This window comes from Chiloscyllium plagiosum, unplaced genomic scaffold (genome assembly GCF_037043375.1).
Source record: "Chiloscyllium plagiosum isolate Xiang-an unplaced genomic scaffold, Cpla_swu_hap1 HiC_scaffold_43, whole genome shotgun sequence".
Lineage (NCBI taxonomy): Eukaryota > Metazoa > Chordata > Chondrichthyes > Orectolobiformes > Hemiscylliidae > Chiloscyllium > Chiloscyllium plagiosum.
Window position 1 is genome coordinate 7859525 of NW_028270181.1, and position 18600 is coordinate 7878124.

The 18600-nt window shown below is 42.4% G+C and overlaps 3 protein-coding genes across 8 annotated transcripts in view; 1 reads left to right on the forward strand and 2 right to left on the reverse strand.

The window, feature by feature from the left end:
• The window catches only part of ascc1 (activating signal cointegrator 1 complex subunit 1), a 56268-nt gene extending 51481 nt beyond the window's left edge, over window positions 1-4787 (reverse strand). The window contains exons 1-3 of one of the 5 annotated variants that reach the window (XM_087982667.1): window positions 4117-4648; window positions 3867-3906; window positions 2718-2839 (exon numbers count right to left, since the gene is read on the reverse strand). In XM_087982667.1, the coding sequence (XP_087838793.1) occupies window positions 2718-2829 (112 nt within the window). In that variant the 5' untranslated portion in view covers window positions 2830-2839; window positions 3867-3906; window positions 4117-4648. Of the gene's footprint in view, window positions 1-2717; window positions 2840-3866; window positions 3919-4116 lie in introns of those variants that run through there. The other 4 variants (XM_087982669.1, XM_043679134.2, XM_087982668.1 and 1 more) reach the window with 4 other exon arrangements.
• Window positions 4788-5164: 377 nt separating this feature from the next.
• anapc16 (anaphase promoting complex subunit 16) lies at window positions 5165-9423 on the forward strand. The gene is made up of 3 exons (XM_043679135.2): window positions 5165-5323; window positions 7206-7280; window positions 9084-9423. The coding sequence occupies exons 1-3, from the start codon at window positions 5197-5199 to the stop codon at window positions 9197-9199; spliced, it is 318 nt and encodes a 105-aa protein (XP_043535070.1). The 5' UTR covers window positions 5165-5196; the 3' UTR covers window positions 9200-9423.
• Window positions 9424-13803: 4380 nt separating this feature from the next.
• Window positions 13804-18600, reverse strand: part of LOC122541913 (dnaJ homolog subfamily B member 12) — a 33795-nt gene continuing 28998 nt past the window's right edge. Inside the window, exons 6-9 of one of the 2 annotated variants that reach the window (XM_043679128.2) lie at window positions 18067-18176; window positions 15793-15965; window positions 14829-14984; window positions 13804-14230 (exon numbers count right to left, since the gene is read on the reverse strand). In XM_043679128.2, coding sequence (XP_043535063.1) covers window positions 14863-14984; window positions 15793-15965; window positions 18067-18176 — 405 coding nt within the window. In that variant the 3' untranslated portion in view covers window positions 13804-14230; window positions 14829-14862. Of the gene's footprint in view, window positions 14231-14828; window positions 14985-15792; window positions 15966-18066; window positions 18180-18600 lie in introns of both variants that reach the window. The other variant, XM_043679126.2, reaches the window with a different exon arrangement.

An 18600-nucleotide genomic window follows, 5' to 3' on the forward strand; every position in this document is an offset into this window, starting at 1 on the left:
TTTGTCTAGTCATCCAGCGTTCCCTACATCTTCCAGCCTTTCCTTTCACCATAACAGAATATACTGTCTCTGGACTCTTGCTATCTCATTTCTGAAGGCTTCCCATTTTCCAGCCGTCCCTTTACCTGCGAACATCTGCCTCCAATCAGCTTTTGAAAGTTCTTCCCTAATACCTTATAGAGGTTTACAAAATTATGAGGAGCATGGGTAGGGTAAATAGGCAAAGTCTTTTCCCTGGGGTCGGGGAGTCCAGAACTAGAGGGCATAGGTTTAGGGTGAGAGGGGAAAGATATAAAAGAGACCTAAGGGGCAACATTTTCACGCAGAGGGTGGTACGTGTATGGAATGAGTTGCCAGAGGAAGTGGTGGAGGCTGGTACAATTGCAACATTTAAGAGACATTTGGATGTGTATATGAATAGGAAGGCTTGGGAGGGATATGGGCCGGGTGCTGGCAGGTGGGACTAGATTGGGTTGGGATATCTGGTCGGCATGGACGGGTTGGACTGAAGGGTCTGTTTCCATGCTGTACATCTCTATGACTCGAAAACAGAAGTTTAGAGAACAAAAAAAAGCAAAATCAAATAAAACCAAACTATTTACATAGAACACACATTTAAAGATTCAGAACACAGTAAAAATAATATCCCATTAATCCCAAAAGCATTCCAATACAGTACTCCTACACCAGAAAGAATGCTCTTCTCTATCCCAAATAGGAATTGATTTAAATGTGGCTTCAATTCCTGGGTGAAGGAATCTGGTAGCTTCTTCTTTAATTTTCATATAACGGAAGATTAAACCTTCTCAGCTCTTTCAGGGTTCTCACAAACATTTCTGGCCTGGAACCTTTATAAAACTCCAGATACAAAAGTAACTTATTTTCAACATTTCTAAACTATCTTCTCCCTTTCTCAAAAGAAATTTTGCTACACATCCAGTTTCAGCTAAGAACCCTGCAGAAATGCCCAAATTAAGTCTAAATAGTTGTTTTTCCAAACTATGAGTGTTTCCCTTTAGTCCGAAAAAATCCAGAATCTTCTATCTGAAAGCATAATGCAATACTCAATCTTGTTTGCTCATAAACTCTAGGAGAAGGTGAGGACTGCAGATGCTGGAGATCAGAGCTGAAAACGTGTTGCTGGAAAAGCGCAGGTCAGGCAGCATCCAAGGAGCAGGAGAATCGACGTTTCAGGCATGAGCCCTAAGATTCTCCTGCTCCTTGGATGCTGCCTGACCTGCTGCGCTTTTCCAGCAACACATTTTCTGCCCATAAACTCTGCCAATATATTAAATTCCCATACTTTCCAAAATGACTTTTTTAAAACTATTTTTAAAAGAAATCAAAATGAGAACTGAAAGACCTGTGGATGCTGTGAATCAGAAACAAAAACAGAAATTGCTGGAAAAGCTCAAGCAGGCCTGGCAGCATCGGTGGACAGAAATCAGAGATAACGTTTCAGGTCGAGTGAGGAATTCTGAGGGAAGGTCACTCAACCCGAAACGTGAACTTGTTTTCCCCCCCACAGATACTGCCAGATGTGCTGAGCTATTCCAGCAATTTCTAGCAATCCCTTAAAACACATAAAATTATGTGCTATAATTCAAATTTTAAAATCTAAACTTGAAATAAACTGTATTAAAATACAAATAAATCACAGACCCTATGTTACAGTATAAACTAACATATCATGGCACTTTTCCATGCAAGTTGCTCAATGTAGCTAATGTAAGGCAATAGAAAATAAAACAATGAAGTAACAGTGCCAGATTATTTGCCAATCAAGATCAAACTACATCTTCAGATCACACTGCCTCACAAGCTCTGAAACACTCAGATAAGGTTGGATTCTTGACCCTGGAAGAAGCTGTCTCAAAAAGGACAAGACACATTCAATATACTGAGAGGGACTGGATTTGTCTCAGACTGCGACAAAGCTATTAAGTGCAACAACAGAATGATGAGGTAAAATCAACTTACGTTTTACACATACAGAGTGATCTAAGTCTTTGTTCCCTTCTCACTAGATTATCACAACAGGAGTCATCACTCAGAAAGATTCGAAGTCTGCTAGTCTTTTCTCCCATTTTGTTTCCTAGAGTTGGGCCACAGACTTCTGGATGGTCCAAGCTTATGGTGCAACGTATTGCAGTGTATGCCATTGTCTTCTGTAGGATGAACAACCGGGCGACCGTCAATGTTCTTACTGCATGTCATCGAGCGTACTGGAAGGATTTACGTGTTGATAATCAGCCTGGTTGACCATGTTACAAACCTTTGTTGGTCAATGTGTCCTGGCAAGGGCTTTGAACTACAGCTCATAGCCAGACGTAGGGACTTTATCACTGCACCACAAAACCTCCTCAGATTCGGAGTATGGGTCAGGTAGGGTTAAGGTTTAGTAGAAACCTGAGGAGTTATTTCTTTACACAGATGGCGATCAAGAGCAGAAACAGTTGGCCAAGCAAAGTAGCTAAATTCACAATATTAGTCCTACGTAAAATAACAAACATTATTTTAAAAAAAAACAAACATTGCAACTGAAGGTAGGAAATGAACTTTAACGAAAATATAAAGTGATTTCCAGGCATCATTTGTCTCAATTATCAATATATAAACAAGACTATAGCAGGGCTTGATATTAGTTTAACTTTTTAGAAGTAAAAATACTAGTTCTGTTTTCAGATAGTGCTTACAGGTGGAGCTGTTACACATACCGGAATAAGTAAAGTCGTCCTCTTCCTCATTCTGGTACACCTGCTCTTTGACATGGTTTTTGCGGTAAATTCGTCCATCAATATTGATCAGTGTTGGCCGAAGAACTTCCATTTCATCCAGTCTTCACCATAAAGGTCACCCAACAATGGATAAAGCACAGGATGAGCTTTGCTGATCAATAAAATGAAGCTCAATACATTGTAGATTCATGAAAAGCTATGAAACCCTCAAATGTGCTGCCAACCATCGGTAATAAGCAACATAATCAATTGATAAGAATTTTACAGAACTGATGAAAGCTATTTAACCCATTACTCTTGTGCTAGCTCTCTGAAAGAGATGGCCAATTAGACATTTTCTTGTCTTTCCTCGATGCACTTTTTTGATTTTTGTAGTAAGCCACTTCCCTGTTAAAAAGTTGTTGTGGATTCTGATTCCAACATGGTTGTTGGTAGGGAACTTAAAGTCCTGATGCAAAATGCAAAAATATCTTCTAACCTCCTCATTTGATATTCGAGTTCTCACTAATTGTTTTCTCATCATTCGGAGATTAGATTCTCTACAGTGTGAAAACTGGCCCTTTGGCTCAACAAGTGAACACCGACCCTCCGAGGACCCATTTCCCTCTGACTAATGCACCTAACCCTGTGGGTAATTTAGCATGGCCAATTCACCTGACCTGCACATCTTTGTACTGTGGAAGGAAACTGGAGCACCCAGAGGAAATCCATGCAGACACGGGGATAATGTGCAAACTCCACACATACAGTCACCAAAGGCTAGAATCGAACCTGGGACCTTGGTGCTATGATCCAGCAGTGCTAACCACTGAGCCACCGTGCCGCCCTCAAAAAGTGAGGACTTTTTAGAGGATGCAGTGAAAGTGATGACTCTGACTGGTGATCAGAATCAAAAAGTGAGGCACTGGAAAAAGCACAGCAGGTCAGGCAGCATCCAAGGAGCAGGAGAGTCTATATTTCAGCCATATGAAGGGTTTATACCCAAACTTTTCGACTCTCATCATTCGGAGGAAACCCTTTGCGATTCAGAGTAAAAACTGTCAATTACATGCATCAGAATATTTTGCAAAGGTCACCCATGATTTAATTAACTCTAGACTTGACTGTCCCAAAACATTTCTGGCTCACCTCCAAAAACACAAGGTCACTTAAAACTCTACTGCACTACCTAACTTGAGGAGAAAGTGAGGTCTGCAGATGCTGGAGATCAAAGTTGAAACTTTATTGCTGGAACAGCACAGCAGGTCAGGCAGCATCCAGGGAACAGGAGATTCGACGTTTCGGGCACAGGCCCTTCTTTCTGAAACGTCGAATCTCCTGTTCCCTGGATGCTGCCTGACCTGCTGTGCTGTTCCAGCAATAAAGTTTCAACAACTACCTAACTTGAACCAAGATCCATTCACCACAATCGCTGAAATTGTTTTGGTACAAGGTCTTGCAAATTCATGCGTCTTTATAACATCCCTCAATAGAATCACTCCACCACAGCTTCACGCTGCTTTGGCCCTGAACTCCCCAAACTGGAGTTAAAGCCGAATTTTGGTTAAATATGTCCCACTCGGTATCTAACTTTGCTGGATGAGATTCCTGCGAAGAGCTTTGGGGAACATCTCAACTCGACAGAGGCGTTATACAGAGGACTGCAGATGCTGGTGATCACTGTCAAAACGTGTGGCGCTGGAAAAGCAGAGCAGGTCAGGCAGCGTCCGAGGAGCAGGAGGATCGACGTTTGGGGCAAAAGCCCTTCATCGGGGTTTATTAGTATATCAGAGGCGCTATACAAACCCCAGTTGTTGTTGTTGTTGTTATTAAAGGTTGCCACATCAAATAAAATTGTTTTTTTTTTATTTCCCCCTGCCCCGGTGGAGGAAGGGAAGAAGGTTGGTTAATGCTTTAACTAAAAGGTATTGTACACACCGAGAGTACTCAGAGTGAAATGACGAACTGAGCAACCCGGTCCGACACGTTAATCCGTCGCTTCCGGTGACTCGGCCAATCACTTCCGGTGTCCGTCTCCAATTGTTTCCCCCCCCCCCCTCCTCACGATGGGAAGGGAGGGACAAACCACTCCGATTTTTAATTTAAATTACACATGGAGTAGATTTGATTCGCCTTTTCAAGGCCCAAAGCGTTAAATACCATCGATAATCGTGGTGCACTGCTTCTATTATCAAATACACATACAAATAAAAATAAAAATTGGTGCTGCCTCCTTGTTTTTACAACTGGCACCATTCATTTTTATTGTATTATTTGGGTACAAGTTTAATTTAAAATAATGGGTATCCGTACAAAAATAGTGAAAAAATACACGACCCCCCCCTCCTCCAATAATAATGAGTTCACCCAACACGTCACCAAGAAACGGATGTCGTGAAGAGCGGTAAAATGTGACCTCCCGCCGTAAACTGTGCCGGGGGAAATCGAGGCCGTTTCGGTTTACGGCAGCGTGTCTGTCATGGCCACCTCAGCGGCATCGTCTTCCTCGTCCTCAGCGGCGGGGGGTTTCGGGGGAGTCTCTGAGCTGACTCCTCCGCGGAAAGTGCTTTTCACTTCGCCCAAAGGGGCCGGAGAGCTGCTGGAAGGTGAGGGGCCTCGGCCCCGGCCCCGGCGGCGGCGGCTGGGGGCGCGCGGGATTCCTCTTCCCCCCCATCCCCTCCCTCACCCCCCTCCCCCCCCCCCTCTCTCCTCCCCCCTCCCCTCTCTCCTCCCCCCTCCCCCCCTCCCCCCTCCCCCCCCTCTCTCCCCCCCCCCCTCTCTCCCCCCCTCCCCTCCCCTCCCCTCCCCCCCCCCTCCCCCCCCCCTCCCCCCCTCCCCCCTCTCTCTCCCCCCCCCTCCTCCCCCCCCTCTCTCTCCCCCCCTTCTCTCCCCCCCCCTCCTTCCCCCCCCCCCTCCTCCCCCCCCCCTCCTTCCCCCCCTCCTCCCCCCCCCCCTCCTCCCCCCCCCCCTCTCCCCCCCCTCCCCCTTCTCCTCCCCCCCCCTCCCCTCCCCCTTCTCCTCCCCCCCTCCCCCTTCTCCTCCCCCCCCCCCCCCCCCCCTCCCCCTCCCTCCCCCCATCACAAGGATGTTGCCAGGGTTGCAGGATTTGAGCTTTGGGAGAGGCTGAATAGGCTGGGGCTGTTTTCCCTTGAGCATTGAAGGCTGAGGGGTGACCTCAGAGTTTTACTAAAACATGAGGGGCAAGGATAGGATAAATAGACAAGATCTTTACTTTTGGTTGGCAGAGTCCAAAACTAGAGGACATAGGTTTAGGGTTAGAGGGGAAAGATATAAAAGGGACTAAGGGGCAATCTTTTTACTCAGAGGGTGGTGAGCGTATGAAATGAGCTGCCAGAGGAAGTGGTGGAGGCTAGTACAATTGCAACATTTAAAAGGCACCTGGATGGGTATATGAATGTGGAGGGTTTAGAGGGATATGGGCCAAGTTCTGGCAAATGGGATTAGGTTAGGTTGGGATATCTGGGCCAGCCTAGACTATTTGGACCGAAGTGTCTTATTCCGTGCTGTACATCTCTGTGACTCTATCATCCTGGATATCCCAGACCACAGCAGAATTCTGTGACCCCAAGATGTTATCCTCAAGTTGAAGGGACTTGACAAAGTGTGTTCGCCCCTCTGCTGTCGGGAATACTTGAACAGAATACAAACCCAATTTACTCAGCCTCTTATTGTAGTACAGTTTCTTAATGTCATCAATCTATTGTATGCTCACACAGCTACCTCCAGTGCATGTGTACTTTTCTGCAAACTCCACCCCTTCAGGAAACATTAGCTCATCCACAACTCTGCAGCTCATAGCTCGAAATAACCAGAAATGATGGAGGTCGATACAATTACAACATTTTAAAGGGCGTCTGGATGGGCACATGTAATGACGAAGGGTTCAGAGGGATATGGGCCAAATACTGGCAAATGGAACTGGTTTAATTTAGGACATTGGTCAGCATGGACGAGTTGCACATGCTGTATGTCTCTATGATTGTGAATTCCTGTTGATCCATCACCTTTGTTCCTCGGTGACTGTAATGCATTGTTTTCCAGATACCTCTGTCAAACCCCTTGTGTCCGTGCTTCTCCCTGTGTATAACGTCCTCCAGCTCCTTCTACCCTTTTAAGATTTGTGTTCAGTTGATTTTAACGACATGAGCATGTCTGAGTTTTGATCCACCATTAGAAGCTATGCCTCCCGTTTCCACAAGCGTAATCTCCCGAACCCCGCTATTGGTCTTCTGTGAACTCGTTCTTTAAAATCTCATCCTTTGTCCAAACTTTTGCTGACACATGCTGAAGGTTTGCACACATTGCATTATCCATATAGCTTCACTGTTGTAAACTACATTTATTAAAGGACAGGGGAAAGAGAAAAATGTATCTGTACAGATTTAATACTTTGTTGGGAGAATTTGCTAGCACGCACTTGTTAATAATGAAGTGGACTGTATTTCAAAGCTTCTTTCTCATTTACAGATGCAACGGAGAGATTCTTGTGTGAAGCAGTTTTCAGCTATCAGGTGGCTCACACATTGAGACAGGTCAAACGAGGTAAAAATCATGTCCCATGATGAGGAGGTGATGGCTTGGTTGTAAAGTCAATAGGTTCATAATATAGAACCTCAGGCTAATGTTCTGGGAATGGAGGTTCATATCCCGTCGAGGGATGGTGAAATTTGTTGCAATAACCATCTGGCTCACTAATGAGGGAAGGAAATCTGTCCTTACCCAGTCCCCTGGCCTAGGTGTAACTTGAGACCCATAGCAATGTGGTTGACTGTTGGAATTCGGGATGGGAAATGAATCCTGTCCCAGACAGTCAAGCCCACATTCCATTAACTTTTTGTAAAAACTGAAGTGGTATTTACAGTCATTCCTCTGTATCCAAGAATGTTCCATTCCTGAGAACCTCCACAAGTAACAACATTCACAAATGTGGAGTTAGTTTAGATTAGATTACAGTGTGGAAACAGGCCCTTCGGCCCAACAAGTCCAAACCGACCCGCCGAAGCGCAAACCACCCATACGCCTACGTTTACCCCTTACCTAACACTACGGACAATTTAGCATAAAGTAGGATAAAAACAGGTTAAAATTGCAGAAATATGTGTATAGCCTGCAGGTGTTGAATTTTATTTTTTGGCGCGGATAAGTGAATTTGTGATTTCACAAATACAGAAGATTTACTATCATCTCAATTCAGAATGGTCTCACCAGCAGTTGAAAGAATGAAAGAAAATACAAATTTATCCTGCAAAAAGTATCTGTGGTATGCCTTTGTCTTTCTTTTAGAACATCTGGACAAGGAGCAGGAGTAGGCCATTCGGCCCTTTGATATAATTTTGTATCTCTTTTTTTAAATAGCTGATCATTTATTTTTAAATAGTGACTGTCTTGTTTATTGAATTTTATTCCTGATGGAAATGCAAACTTTCAGTATTACTTTACCCATTCTGTCAAATGCTACCAAGTGATTCGTGTGATTGATTAATTTGACACCAGTAAGTCATTTTCAAATACAGCGTGTGCTTTGCCTTAACCAGTATTGAGACAAATGAGTAAGTAACCAGATTCTCATTGAATAGTAACATTGAACATAATTGTTTGATTTCAAAGAAATTATGTACTGCAATCATATAGTTCATATTCCATTGAAAAGCATAACTTGTGTTCAAAGGTTTTTTCAGAGCCATAGATGACTACAGCATGGAAACAGGTCAGACTTTTCCATGTCATCCTGTTTTCACAATTAAGCTAGACCCATTCGCCTGTGTTTAACCCATATTCCTCCATGCCTGTCCCATCCAAGTACCTATCTAAATGTCTGTTCAATGATAAAATTGTACTCGCTTCCACAACTACCACTGACAGTCTGTTCCAGACACTGACCACCCTCTGTATGAAAAATTATCACTCTGGACTCTTTTGTATTTCTCTCCTCTTACCTTAAAACTATGCCCGCTAGACTCCCCTACCACTGGAAAAAGCCTCACATAATTTTCTAGACCTCTGTATGGTTACCCCATAGTCTCCTACACTTTATATAACAATCACCCTCCAGGCCAGGTAGAATCCTAATAAACCTATTCTGCAATTTTTATAGCTTATTAATATCCTTTCTATAGTAGGATGAAATTGAAAATGTTTAAGTTATAAATATTCAAAGTCTCCAAGCACCAAACTGTCACTTGAGACAAACTAGCCAGAGGAGCACATCTGGTCTCCTGAAACTAAAGTTAAGCTGAGCCGACCTTTCGGACGATATCTATTTGGGAACCTAAACAAAATAAAGTGAACTAGCAATCAAAGTATTTCTGCCGATCAGAATTACATTCATTCACTCTCTCCACTTAGAGCAACAGTGTTCCCGAATGGAAAAACTGGCCAGTTTGGTCGAGGAGTTAGAGGCGGACGAATGGCGCTACAAACCAATCGAACAGCTACTAGGTTTCACTCCTTCCTCTGGATGAGATGAGAGAGATTGGATTTGTTCCACTAACTTGCCAGATTGTAACTGGGAGATTAAATACAATTATTTTTCTGTGTAAAAATGTGCATGTTTAAATACTGTTTTAAATGTATATAACAGACATGGGGGTTGTGTGTTCAGGGTACTGCTTTGTTACTAAGACTTTTTAAAATGATGTAGGGATCTATGAGCTGAACTGTTAATAAATCGACTTTTATAAATTTTTTGGGCTGGCTGCTAAATTCAAACATTAAGCATTTAGATTGCAAGATGATCTGGTGGTTTAAAGAGCTGGAAAACCGATAGCTCAACTAAATTATTAATGTGTGTTTGGGAGGCTACATGCAGCAGGTAATTCTCTAGCAATGTACTGATCAATGATTTTTGATAAGATTTGCAGCTCAAGTTGATCAGTATGTATGTTAGCTCACTGACTGGAAGATTTGTTTTCAGATTTTTCATCACCATGACTAGGTAACATCATTAGTGACAGTCTCTGGTGAAGTCCTGGTGGTATGTCCAGCCTCTCTCTATTTATAGGTCTTGGTTTCTTAACGTGGGTGATGTCATTTTTGGTTCCTTTTTTCAAAGGAAGATAGATGGGATCTAAATCGGTGTGTTTATTGATGGAGTTCTGGTTAGCATGCCATGCCTAAGGATTCCTGGGTGTCTCTTTGTTTCGCCTGTCCTAGGATGTGCGTGGTGTCCTTCTTTGTCTCTGTAGAAACTAGTGAGAGTGGGTCATGTATCCTGGTGACAAGTTTCCTGCTTGTTTGTCTGATGTGTTTTTTACAGTTCTTGCATGGTATCCTGTAAATTATGTTAGTTTTGCTGGTGGTATCCAGTGGATCCTGGTTAAGTTGCTGGTTAAGTGTGTTGCCAGGTTTGTGGACTACCATGATGCCAAGGGGTCTGAGTAGTCTGGAAGTCCTTTCTGAAATGTCTTTGATGTAAGGTAATCTGGCTATAGTCTTGGTTGCGTTGTCTGCTTGTTTGGGTTTGTTTGAGGAATCGGCAGATTGTGTTTATTGGGTACCTGTTTTTCTTGATCCTTCGTTTAGATTTTTTTTTGCTTTTTGTAGTTCTTTGGTGCTGCAGGGTGATGTAGCTAATTGCTTCTGAAGTAAAGATATTTCAATCATCCCAACACCAATGAACGTAGCCGCATTAAGTATTTGGTCTGTGTTTTTCTGTAGATGCTGGTTTGAAGCTCTCCGTTAACTGTATGTTCAACTGTCACATCTAGGAATGGGAGTCTGTGAGGTTCACCTGTTTTTGTGAATTTTATGCCTGGGGCCCACAAACCTACCAACACACTTAAACAGTGACCAATGAAACTAAAGGATCCATTAGATTCTACCAGCAAATCTAATGTTATTTACAAGATAACATGCAAGAACTTTTTTTTTAAAAAAAAACATTACATTGGACAAACGAGCAGGAAACTTGCCACCAGGATACATGAACACCAGCTAGCCTCCAAAAGACACAAGGTAAAAACAAGGGACAGATACGACGTGTCCTTGATATGTATGTACCTGTCAGGCAGGAAAGAGATGGTCGTGTGAGGGAACCTTGGTTGACGAGGGAGGTTGAATATCTTGTAAAGAGGAAGAAGGAGGCTTACATAAGGTTGAGGAAACAAGGTTCAGACAGAGCATTGGAGGGATACAGGATTGCCAGAAGGGAGCTGAAGAAAGGGATTAGGAGAGCTAAGAGAGGGCATGAAAAATCTTTGGCGGATAGGATCAAGGATAACCCCAAGGCATTTTATGCGTATGTGAGAAACATGAGAATGACGAGAACGAGGGTAGGTCCGATCAAGGACAGTAGTGGGAGACTGTGTATTGAGTCGGAAGAGATAGGAGAGGTCTTGAATGAGTACTTTTCTTCAGTATTTACAAACAAGAGGGACCGTATTGTTGAAAAGGAGAGTGTGAAATGGACTGGTAAGCTAGAGGAGATACTTGTTAGGAAGGACGATGTGTTGGACACTTTGAATAACTTGAGGATAGACAAGTCCCCCGGGCCTGACGGGATATATCCTAGGATTATGTGGGAAGCAAGAGAGGAAATTGCAGAGCCGTTGGCAATGATCTTTTCGTCTTCACTGTCAACAGGGGTGGTACCAGGGGACTGGAGAGTGGCGAATGTTGTGCCCCTGTTCAAAAAAGGGAATAGGGATAACCCCGGGAATTACAGGCCAGTTAGTCTTACTTCGGTGGTAGGCAAAGAAATGGAAAGGGTACTGAGGGATAGGATTTATGAGTATCTGGAAAGGCACTGCTTGATTAGGGACAGCCAGCACGGATTTGTGAAGGGTAGATCTTGCCTTACAAGTCTTATTGAATTCTTTGAGGAGGTGACCAAGCATGTGGATGAGGGTAGAGCAGTGAATGTAGTATACGTGGATTTTAGTAAGGCATTTGATAAGGTTCCCCATGATAGGCTTATGTGGAAAGTCAGGAGGCATGGGATAGAGGGAAATTTGGCCAGTTGGATAGAAAACTGGCTAACCGGTCGAAGTCAGAGAGTGGTGGTAGATGGTAAATATTCAGCCTGGAGCCCAGTTACAAGTGGAGTTCTGCAGGGATCAGTTCTGGGTCCTCTGCTGTTTGTAATTTTTATTAATGACTTGGAAGAGGGAGTCGATGGATGGGTCAGTAAATTTGCAGATGATACGAAGATTGGTGGAGTTGTGGATAGTGAGGAGGGCTGTTGTCAGCTGCAAAGGGACTTTGATATGATGCAGAGCTGGGCTAAGGAGTGGCAGATGGAGTTCAACCCTGCCAAGTGTGAGGTTGTCCATTTTGGAAGGACAAATAAGAATGCGGAATACAGGGTTAACGGTAGGGTTCTTAGTAAGGTGGAGGAGCAGAGGGATCTTGGGGTCTATGTTCATAGATCTTTGAAAGTTGTCACTCAGGTGGATAGAGCTTGTAAGAAGGCCTATGGTGTATTAACGTTCATTAGCGGAGGGATTGAATTCAAGAGTCATGAAGGGATGTTACAGCTGTACAGGACTTTGGTTAGGCCACATTTGGAGTACTGTGTGCTGTTCTGGTCGTCTCACTTTAGGAAAGATGTGGAAGCTTTGGAGAGGGTGCAGAGAAGATTTACCAGGATGTTGCCTGGAATGGAGAATAGGTCGTACGAGGATAGGTTGAGCGTGCTAGGCCTTTTCTCATTGGAACGGAGAAGGATGAGGGGTGACTTGATAGAGGTGTATAAGATGATCAGGGGAATAGATAGAGCAGACAATCAAACTTTTTTCCCTGGGAACAACAGTGTTACAAGGGGACATAAATTTAAGGTGAAGGGTGGAAGGTATAGGGGAGATGTCAGGGGTAGATTCATCTCTATTCCTGATGAAGGGCTTTTGCCCGAAACATTGATTTTCCTGCTCCTCGGATGCTGCCTGAACTGCTGTGCTTTTCCAGCACCATTCTAATCATTAGTTTCCATATATAAAGACCAAGAAGGACACCACTTTGACTGGGACAACTTGCTGGGACAGGCGAAACAAAGACACACATGAGAATTCTTAGAGGCATGGCATTCTAACCAGAACTCCATCAATAAACACCATAGATTTAGATCCTACCTAACTATCTATCTTTCCTTGAAAAAGGGAACAGGAAATGACATCATCCACCTTAAGAAACCAAGACCTATAAATAGAGAGGCGGGACATACCACCAGCACTTCACTGGTGTCTCTCACTGATATTACCTAGTCATGGTGACAAAATGTCTGAAAACAAACCTTCCAGCTCAGTGAGCTAACTTACATCCTGATCGAATGGAGATCTCAAATTGAGTGGGGAGATGGATTAATGACACAAGCTGTAGGGATACTTTAGTTGCTGGAGTGAGATTCCACAGTTGAAAGTGTTTCTCTTCCAGAGATCTAGGGTTTACTAGCAGTGCAAAAGCATATCATTAAATAATCCTTTCATTGTCGAATGCCCTCCAGCTTCAACAGTCTGCAACAAGTTTAATTTGTTGTGAATGCAGCATTTTGAAACTTGCATGGAGCTTGTCGCTGAGCTCTGGTTTGACTGGGTTTTTGCAGAGCATTACATCATCCAGCAACTAGTGGAGATTCATAATATTGTCTCTTCCAAAGTACAAATTGTTGGAATCATTTTACATTGTTAATTGCCATCAAATTCACAAGCTTATCCATCAGCCATTTCAATTCCATTCCAGTTGGCTTGGTGGAGCCTCTAAGCAAGTTATGAGTTCAAATCTCACTCTGGAAACCGCAGTACAAAAGGAGAGCTGCATTGTCAGAATGGCTGTCTTTCTGATAAGACCTTAAACTATGGTCCTGTCTTTTTTGAAGTGCATACTAAAAGATCACATGGCACTATCCCACAAAACAGAAGCCCCTCGGGGCCAATTGCTAAATCAGGCCATGGTCACTTGCTGTTTGTGGGAACCCACGTACACCTATTATCTATTAGGCTTTGAGCAAAAGACTTGTAGCCTGGATTGGTCTACAGCTCTTCCTTTGTAAATTATACCTAGCCAGAAAACATAATGCTCCAAGAAATGATTTCTAAATGAATAAGTGATATAGACAATTAAACAGAGGCGTTGGTATTTTCACAATACAGATTTATTTCTATTGAAGAGCAAAATAAGTTACAACTGATTTCAGCCCCTGGATAAAGTACAATGTATATACAACTATAAATAATTTCCAAATCATTAATTCAACATATGTTGATTTGCTCCATTAGAAGTGACTAGTGCACATGTACAAACTTGGTTCATGTGTAGTCATGTCTCTCCTGTTTTGCACTATGTCGGTCTCCTCCCCAATTGAGTGTTCACAGTCTACACGGCAGGGTGCTGCTCGGGAGACGTTGGCTCTCTTTGCTTCAGTTCATCAAAAAAGTCCAGTGGTGGGGGTTTGCTCATAGGCTAGTGAGTATTTTCAGAAATGCTGCTGGCTAATCAAAATCCAGTCTTAAGACAATTTCAAGGGTCTTGTTTTATTTTGAAGTAGTCATTGTCTCCCATCGCTATACCATGTGTGAAGAAACAAATAATTTCAAAGAGTAACAAGTTGACATAAGCAGGCCACATATCTATCTATCGAATTAAACAAGAAACAGTTCATCCCCCAAAATCTCTCAGTTGAAGGCAGTTCTCTATTAATCTTCCCATATCCTACTCCAGAACCTGAGTACAGAAATCAAGGTGGACATTTCAATGCAATAATGTGTTAAGGGAGGTCTGCAACGTCGGAGGTGCAAACTTTCAGATGTCTGCTGTCTCAGGTATGAAAGATCTCCTGGCACTGCTTGAAGAGGAGCAGGAAAACTATCCCTGGTGTCTTGGTTAATATTTAAAATGTAATCTGTTATCGGTGTAGATTACCTGATCATTATCCCATTGTTTGGACTTTGATGTGTAAAGTGGCTGTCACATTTTCTAAAATACAACATCAACTCCACTTTAGCCTCCTTAGTCCTCTTCAAGCCATACCTAAATTCTCTTGATTTAGCTATGTGGCATATTTCTCCAAAAAAACAGAAAGAGCTTGATTCTGAGACACATAATGGTGCTCATGAATTTCTGTATCAAAGGCAAATGAAGGTTGGTATCTATAGGATGTACCTGGTTTCTGGTTATTGGTGTGGCAGACTCCATTCTAACCATGCAGGGAAGCCTGCACTTCTGATAACCTGGTACAGCTTGGTGTGCTCATTTTCTGGGCCCTCTGGTAGAGATCCACATCTCCAAAATAGCGGGCACGATATAACAAACCCTCTTCTGTAGAGACAAAATAAAAATGTTAATGAGATTGGCTAGATTTATATCAGAATACATATTGATTTTGCATTACTGGCAGTACAGAATCATCTCAACATCACTTTTGCAGAACAGAAAAATACTTTTTTTTTAAGCCACTAGGCTTCTCAACATCTCAAGGTGTGATGCTAAAACATTTTAATGTACAGTGACTTAAGAGGAAAAACAGCCACTTTAGATGCAGTTACAACCAACAAATATTAAAGAAATGATAATTTATCTGTTTCTGGTGATGTTAAGGAGGATTGAAGATTGGTCAAATAGTTCTGTGCTCTTCAAATAAAACTATCCCTTGGAATCACGAGACAGCAAGATATAATCTCCACTTACGTTCACTGACATATGGAACACACTGCAATTCTGCAGTCCTCAGCAATGGGAGTGTGCTTGACATGACTGGAACATCATCAACGACCAAGTTCCTGTCCAAATCACAAGCTACAGTTCCTTCATCACTTTTGGGTGAAAGTCTGGAACTCCCCACTTCTCAATAAGTGGCAGTTCCTCTATTACATGATTGGCAACAGCTGAAGCAGTTGGGTCTCTGCCATCCTTTCAAGGGAACACAGGGAGGGGAAGTAAATGCTGGTTGCCACATCTCAAGAGTGAATGAAGAAAGCATGTGATATTAAAATAGAGTTACAGGGGAACACAATGCTTTCGTTTTGTTGATGCAGGCCTGCATTTTATAGACCACATATTGCTTTAACTCTGCCTTGGCCAGTTTATTCCATGTAAATTACTATTCCACTCCCCATGCATCACTCACTCTGTTGTTTCTCCTTCCAGCAGTTATTCCGCAAGTTTGCGATGAAATCTTCTTCCACATTCTGTTCCACCAACTTCAGGTTATGTCCTGTATACTCTGCCGCAAATTTATCTGCCACAAAATAATGCACCTTCAGTACCTCTGTTGTCCGTCTGTGAATGTGACCGGTAGACCTGCAAACAAATGGCAGCTCAGATTAGGAAACACTCACTATTGGTATTGTTTCTACCAAAGCACAATAGCTGGAAAACCTGCTATAAAATGATGGAAACTCAGCTGGTCAGGGAGCATCTGTGGAGAGAGAAATGGTTAATATTTCAGGCTGAGGACTGCATATCAGTGTTATATAAAACACACATGTATTCTATTTTACACTGCAAATGAATTCAACACATCTTTTCCTCACCTCTTCCAGTTTATTGTTTAAAAATAACTTTTAGATACTTGAGGTGATGACTATCCTGAGATAAAGGCTGGTACATAAAAACACTACCCAATGCCTGGCCTAATGGTCCCTTCTTCTCACTGGTGAAAAATAACATCTGTGCGGTCAATTGCAAGCACAAACTCACATATTACACATGAGTTTTTAGAACAATATCCTGCCGATACTTTAAAAATTCATAATGATATTAGATATTTAAATTAATATTTGATGGCTGAAAGCTGCAAGGAGGCAGGAAATGTCTTATTGCCAGTGACTGTGATGGGTGTTATTGCCGCTCACATCTGCCGTTCTCCAATCTTTGTTTCCTCCCTTCTTAAACAGCGGGGTTATATTTGCTACCTTCTGGTCAATAGGTACCTTTCCAGAATCTATAGATTTACCAAAGATAACTCCCAATGTACCCATTATCTCTGTTGCTACTTCCTTCCAGAGATTTACAAAACTCTGAGTCCAGCTAATGCGTCAAATATGACCGAGTAATGAATACAATTTGCTTTTAGTCACATATAAGTGGTGGGACAGGGAGTGTTGCAGAAGGACCTGGACAGGCTAAAAGAATGAGCAAAGAACTAACACATTACTGTATGCACATTGGCTGCAATGTTTCCTGCATTACAGCAAGACAGTCATAGAATCCTACAGCATGGAAATGGACCCTTCGATTCAACCAGTCCACGCTGACCATGTTTCCAAACTAAACTAGTCCACTTGCCTGAACTTGGCCCAGACCCCTCCAAACATATTTTATTCATGTACTTATCTAAATGTCTGTTAAATGTTGTAACTGCACTCGCATCCACCACTTCCTCTGGAAGTTCATTCCACTCACTAACCATTGTGTAAAAGAAAAATTGCCCCCATGCCTTTTTAAAATATTTTCCCCTCTCACCCTAAAAATAAGCCCCTTCATCTTGAAATCCCACATTTGTGGGAAAAGACACCTGCCACTCACCTTATCTATACCCTTCATTATTTTATAATGCCGTTTAAGGTCACCTCTCAACCACCCACTCTCCAGTGAAAAAGTATCAGCTTATCCAGCCTCGCCTTATAACTCAAACCCTCCATTCCCAGCAATATCCTGGTAAACCTCTTCCTTACCCTCACAAGTTTAATGATATCCTTCCTAAAACAGGGAGACTAAAATCGGACATGAACTTTTGATGCTTCTACCCTGTTTGGTCCTGCCATCCACAAATACTGCACTTATAGTCTTAAGCCACATTTGCAAATCTCTCCAGAGTCTCTAACTTAATTTGGCAGCATCCTTAGCTTGTTCCCAAAATATCTCCACAGCTCTGTCACTCCACCTGTCAAAACATGCCTCAAAATCACATCTTTTCACTTATAAGTAATGGTTTCTCCCTTCCTCGATCAGTAAGTATTTTGTTGGCCTATAAAGCACCTTAAGACTTTGTTTTATGTTAATGGTGCCATATGAATGCAGATTATTTACTAAGCTCATTGAAAACACTTTGCAGGAGGAGGAGAAAGGTAAGTCATCTAAAATAACTTTAGGGTAAGGGATGCCCCTAAATGTTCTTCACTTCACACAACAAACTGGAATCAATGCTCATTCAAAACCCTCAGTGCCTGCAAGGACTGTACAATAAAGGGTCCATGAAGACACTGCCGCCTGTTTAATGTTTTGTGACTAAACCATCCTGAAAAAAACTCTGTCAAACCAAATTACTTCAATCTTCTTTCCAGTTTAACCAACATTCACGTTTGTTAGGTTGTTTAAGCTAAAGAAGGGACTTGAGGTCCTCATGAAGCGGAACAAATGATCAGATTTTATCTAGCAGTGAATGCATGGCTTTACTTACGGCCTGTAGCTCAGACTGTATGGAGGGCTCGACACCATCATTTGACTGATCACAGAGACGAGAATCAGAATCAGAATTGGCATCAACTGTACAAAGAGTGCCAATCCACCCTGCTAAAGAAACAGGAAGCTAATCAGATAACACAGAGACCAGTAATATTTAATTGGTACAAATGTCATAAATACACAAACATAAGCATAGCAACATTTTCTGACTTTCTCTTGTCCATAAACACGAAAATATTCCCTAATTTCTAATAATCCTGAACCAGTCGTTGGCAACATATTTTTATAAAATTTGTTCACAGGATCTGGATGTTGCTGGCTAGGCCAGCATTTATTGCTCATTCTTTTGAGAGGTAGTGATGAGCCGCCTTTGTGAATCACTGCATTGAAAGGGGGGTACACTGCCGTTAGGGAGGACATTTCAGGAATTTGTCTCAGCATCAGTGAAGGAGCAGCAATACCTTTCCAAGTCAGGATGGCATGGGGGTTGTAGGTATGATGCTCCTATACACTTCCTTATATGTCATAG

What these genes read in the sequence shown, in the direction of transcription:
- anapc16 (XM_043679135.2), top strand. Translation starts at nt 5,197, where the DNA reads ATGGCCACCTCAGCGGCATCGTCTTCCTCGTCCTCAGCGGCGGGGGGT. An exon ending in GGCCGGAGAGCTGCTGGAAG is followed by an intron (nt 5,324 to 7,205) that starts GTGAGGGGCCTC and finishes TCTCATTTACAG; the next exon opens with ATGCAACGGAGAGATTCTTG. An exon ending in ATTGAGACAGGTCAAACGAG is followed by an intron (nt 7,281 to 9,083) that starts GTAAAAATCATG and finishes CTCTCCACTTAG; the next exon opens with AGCAACAGTGTTCCCGAATG.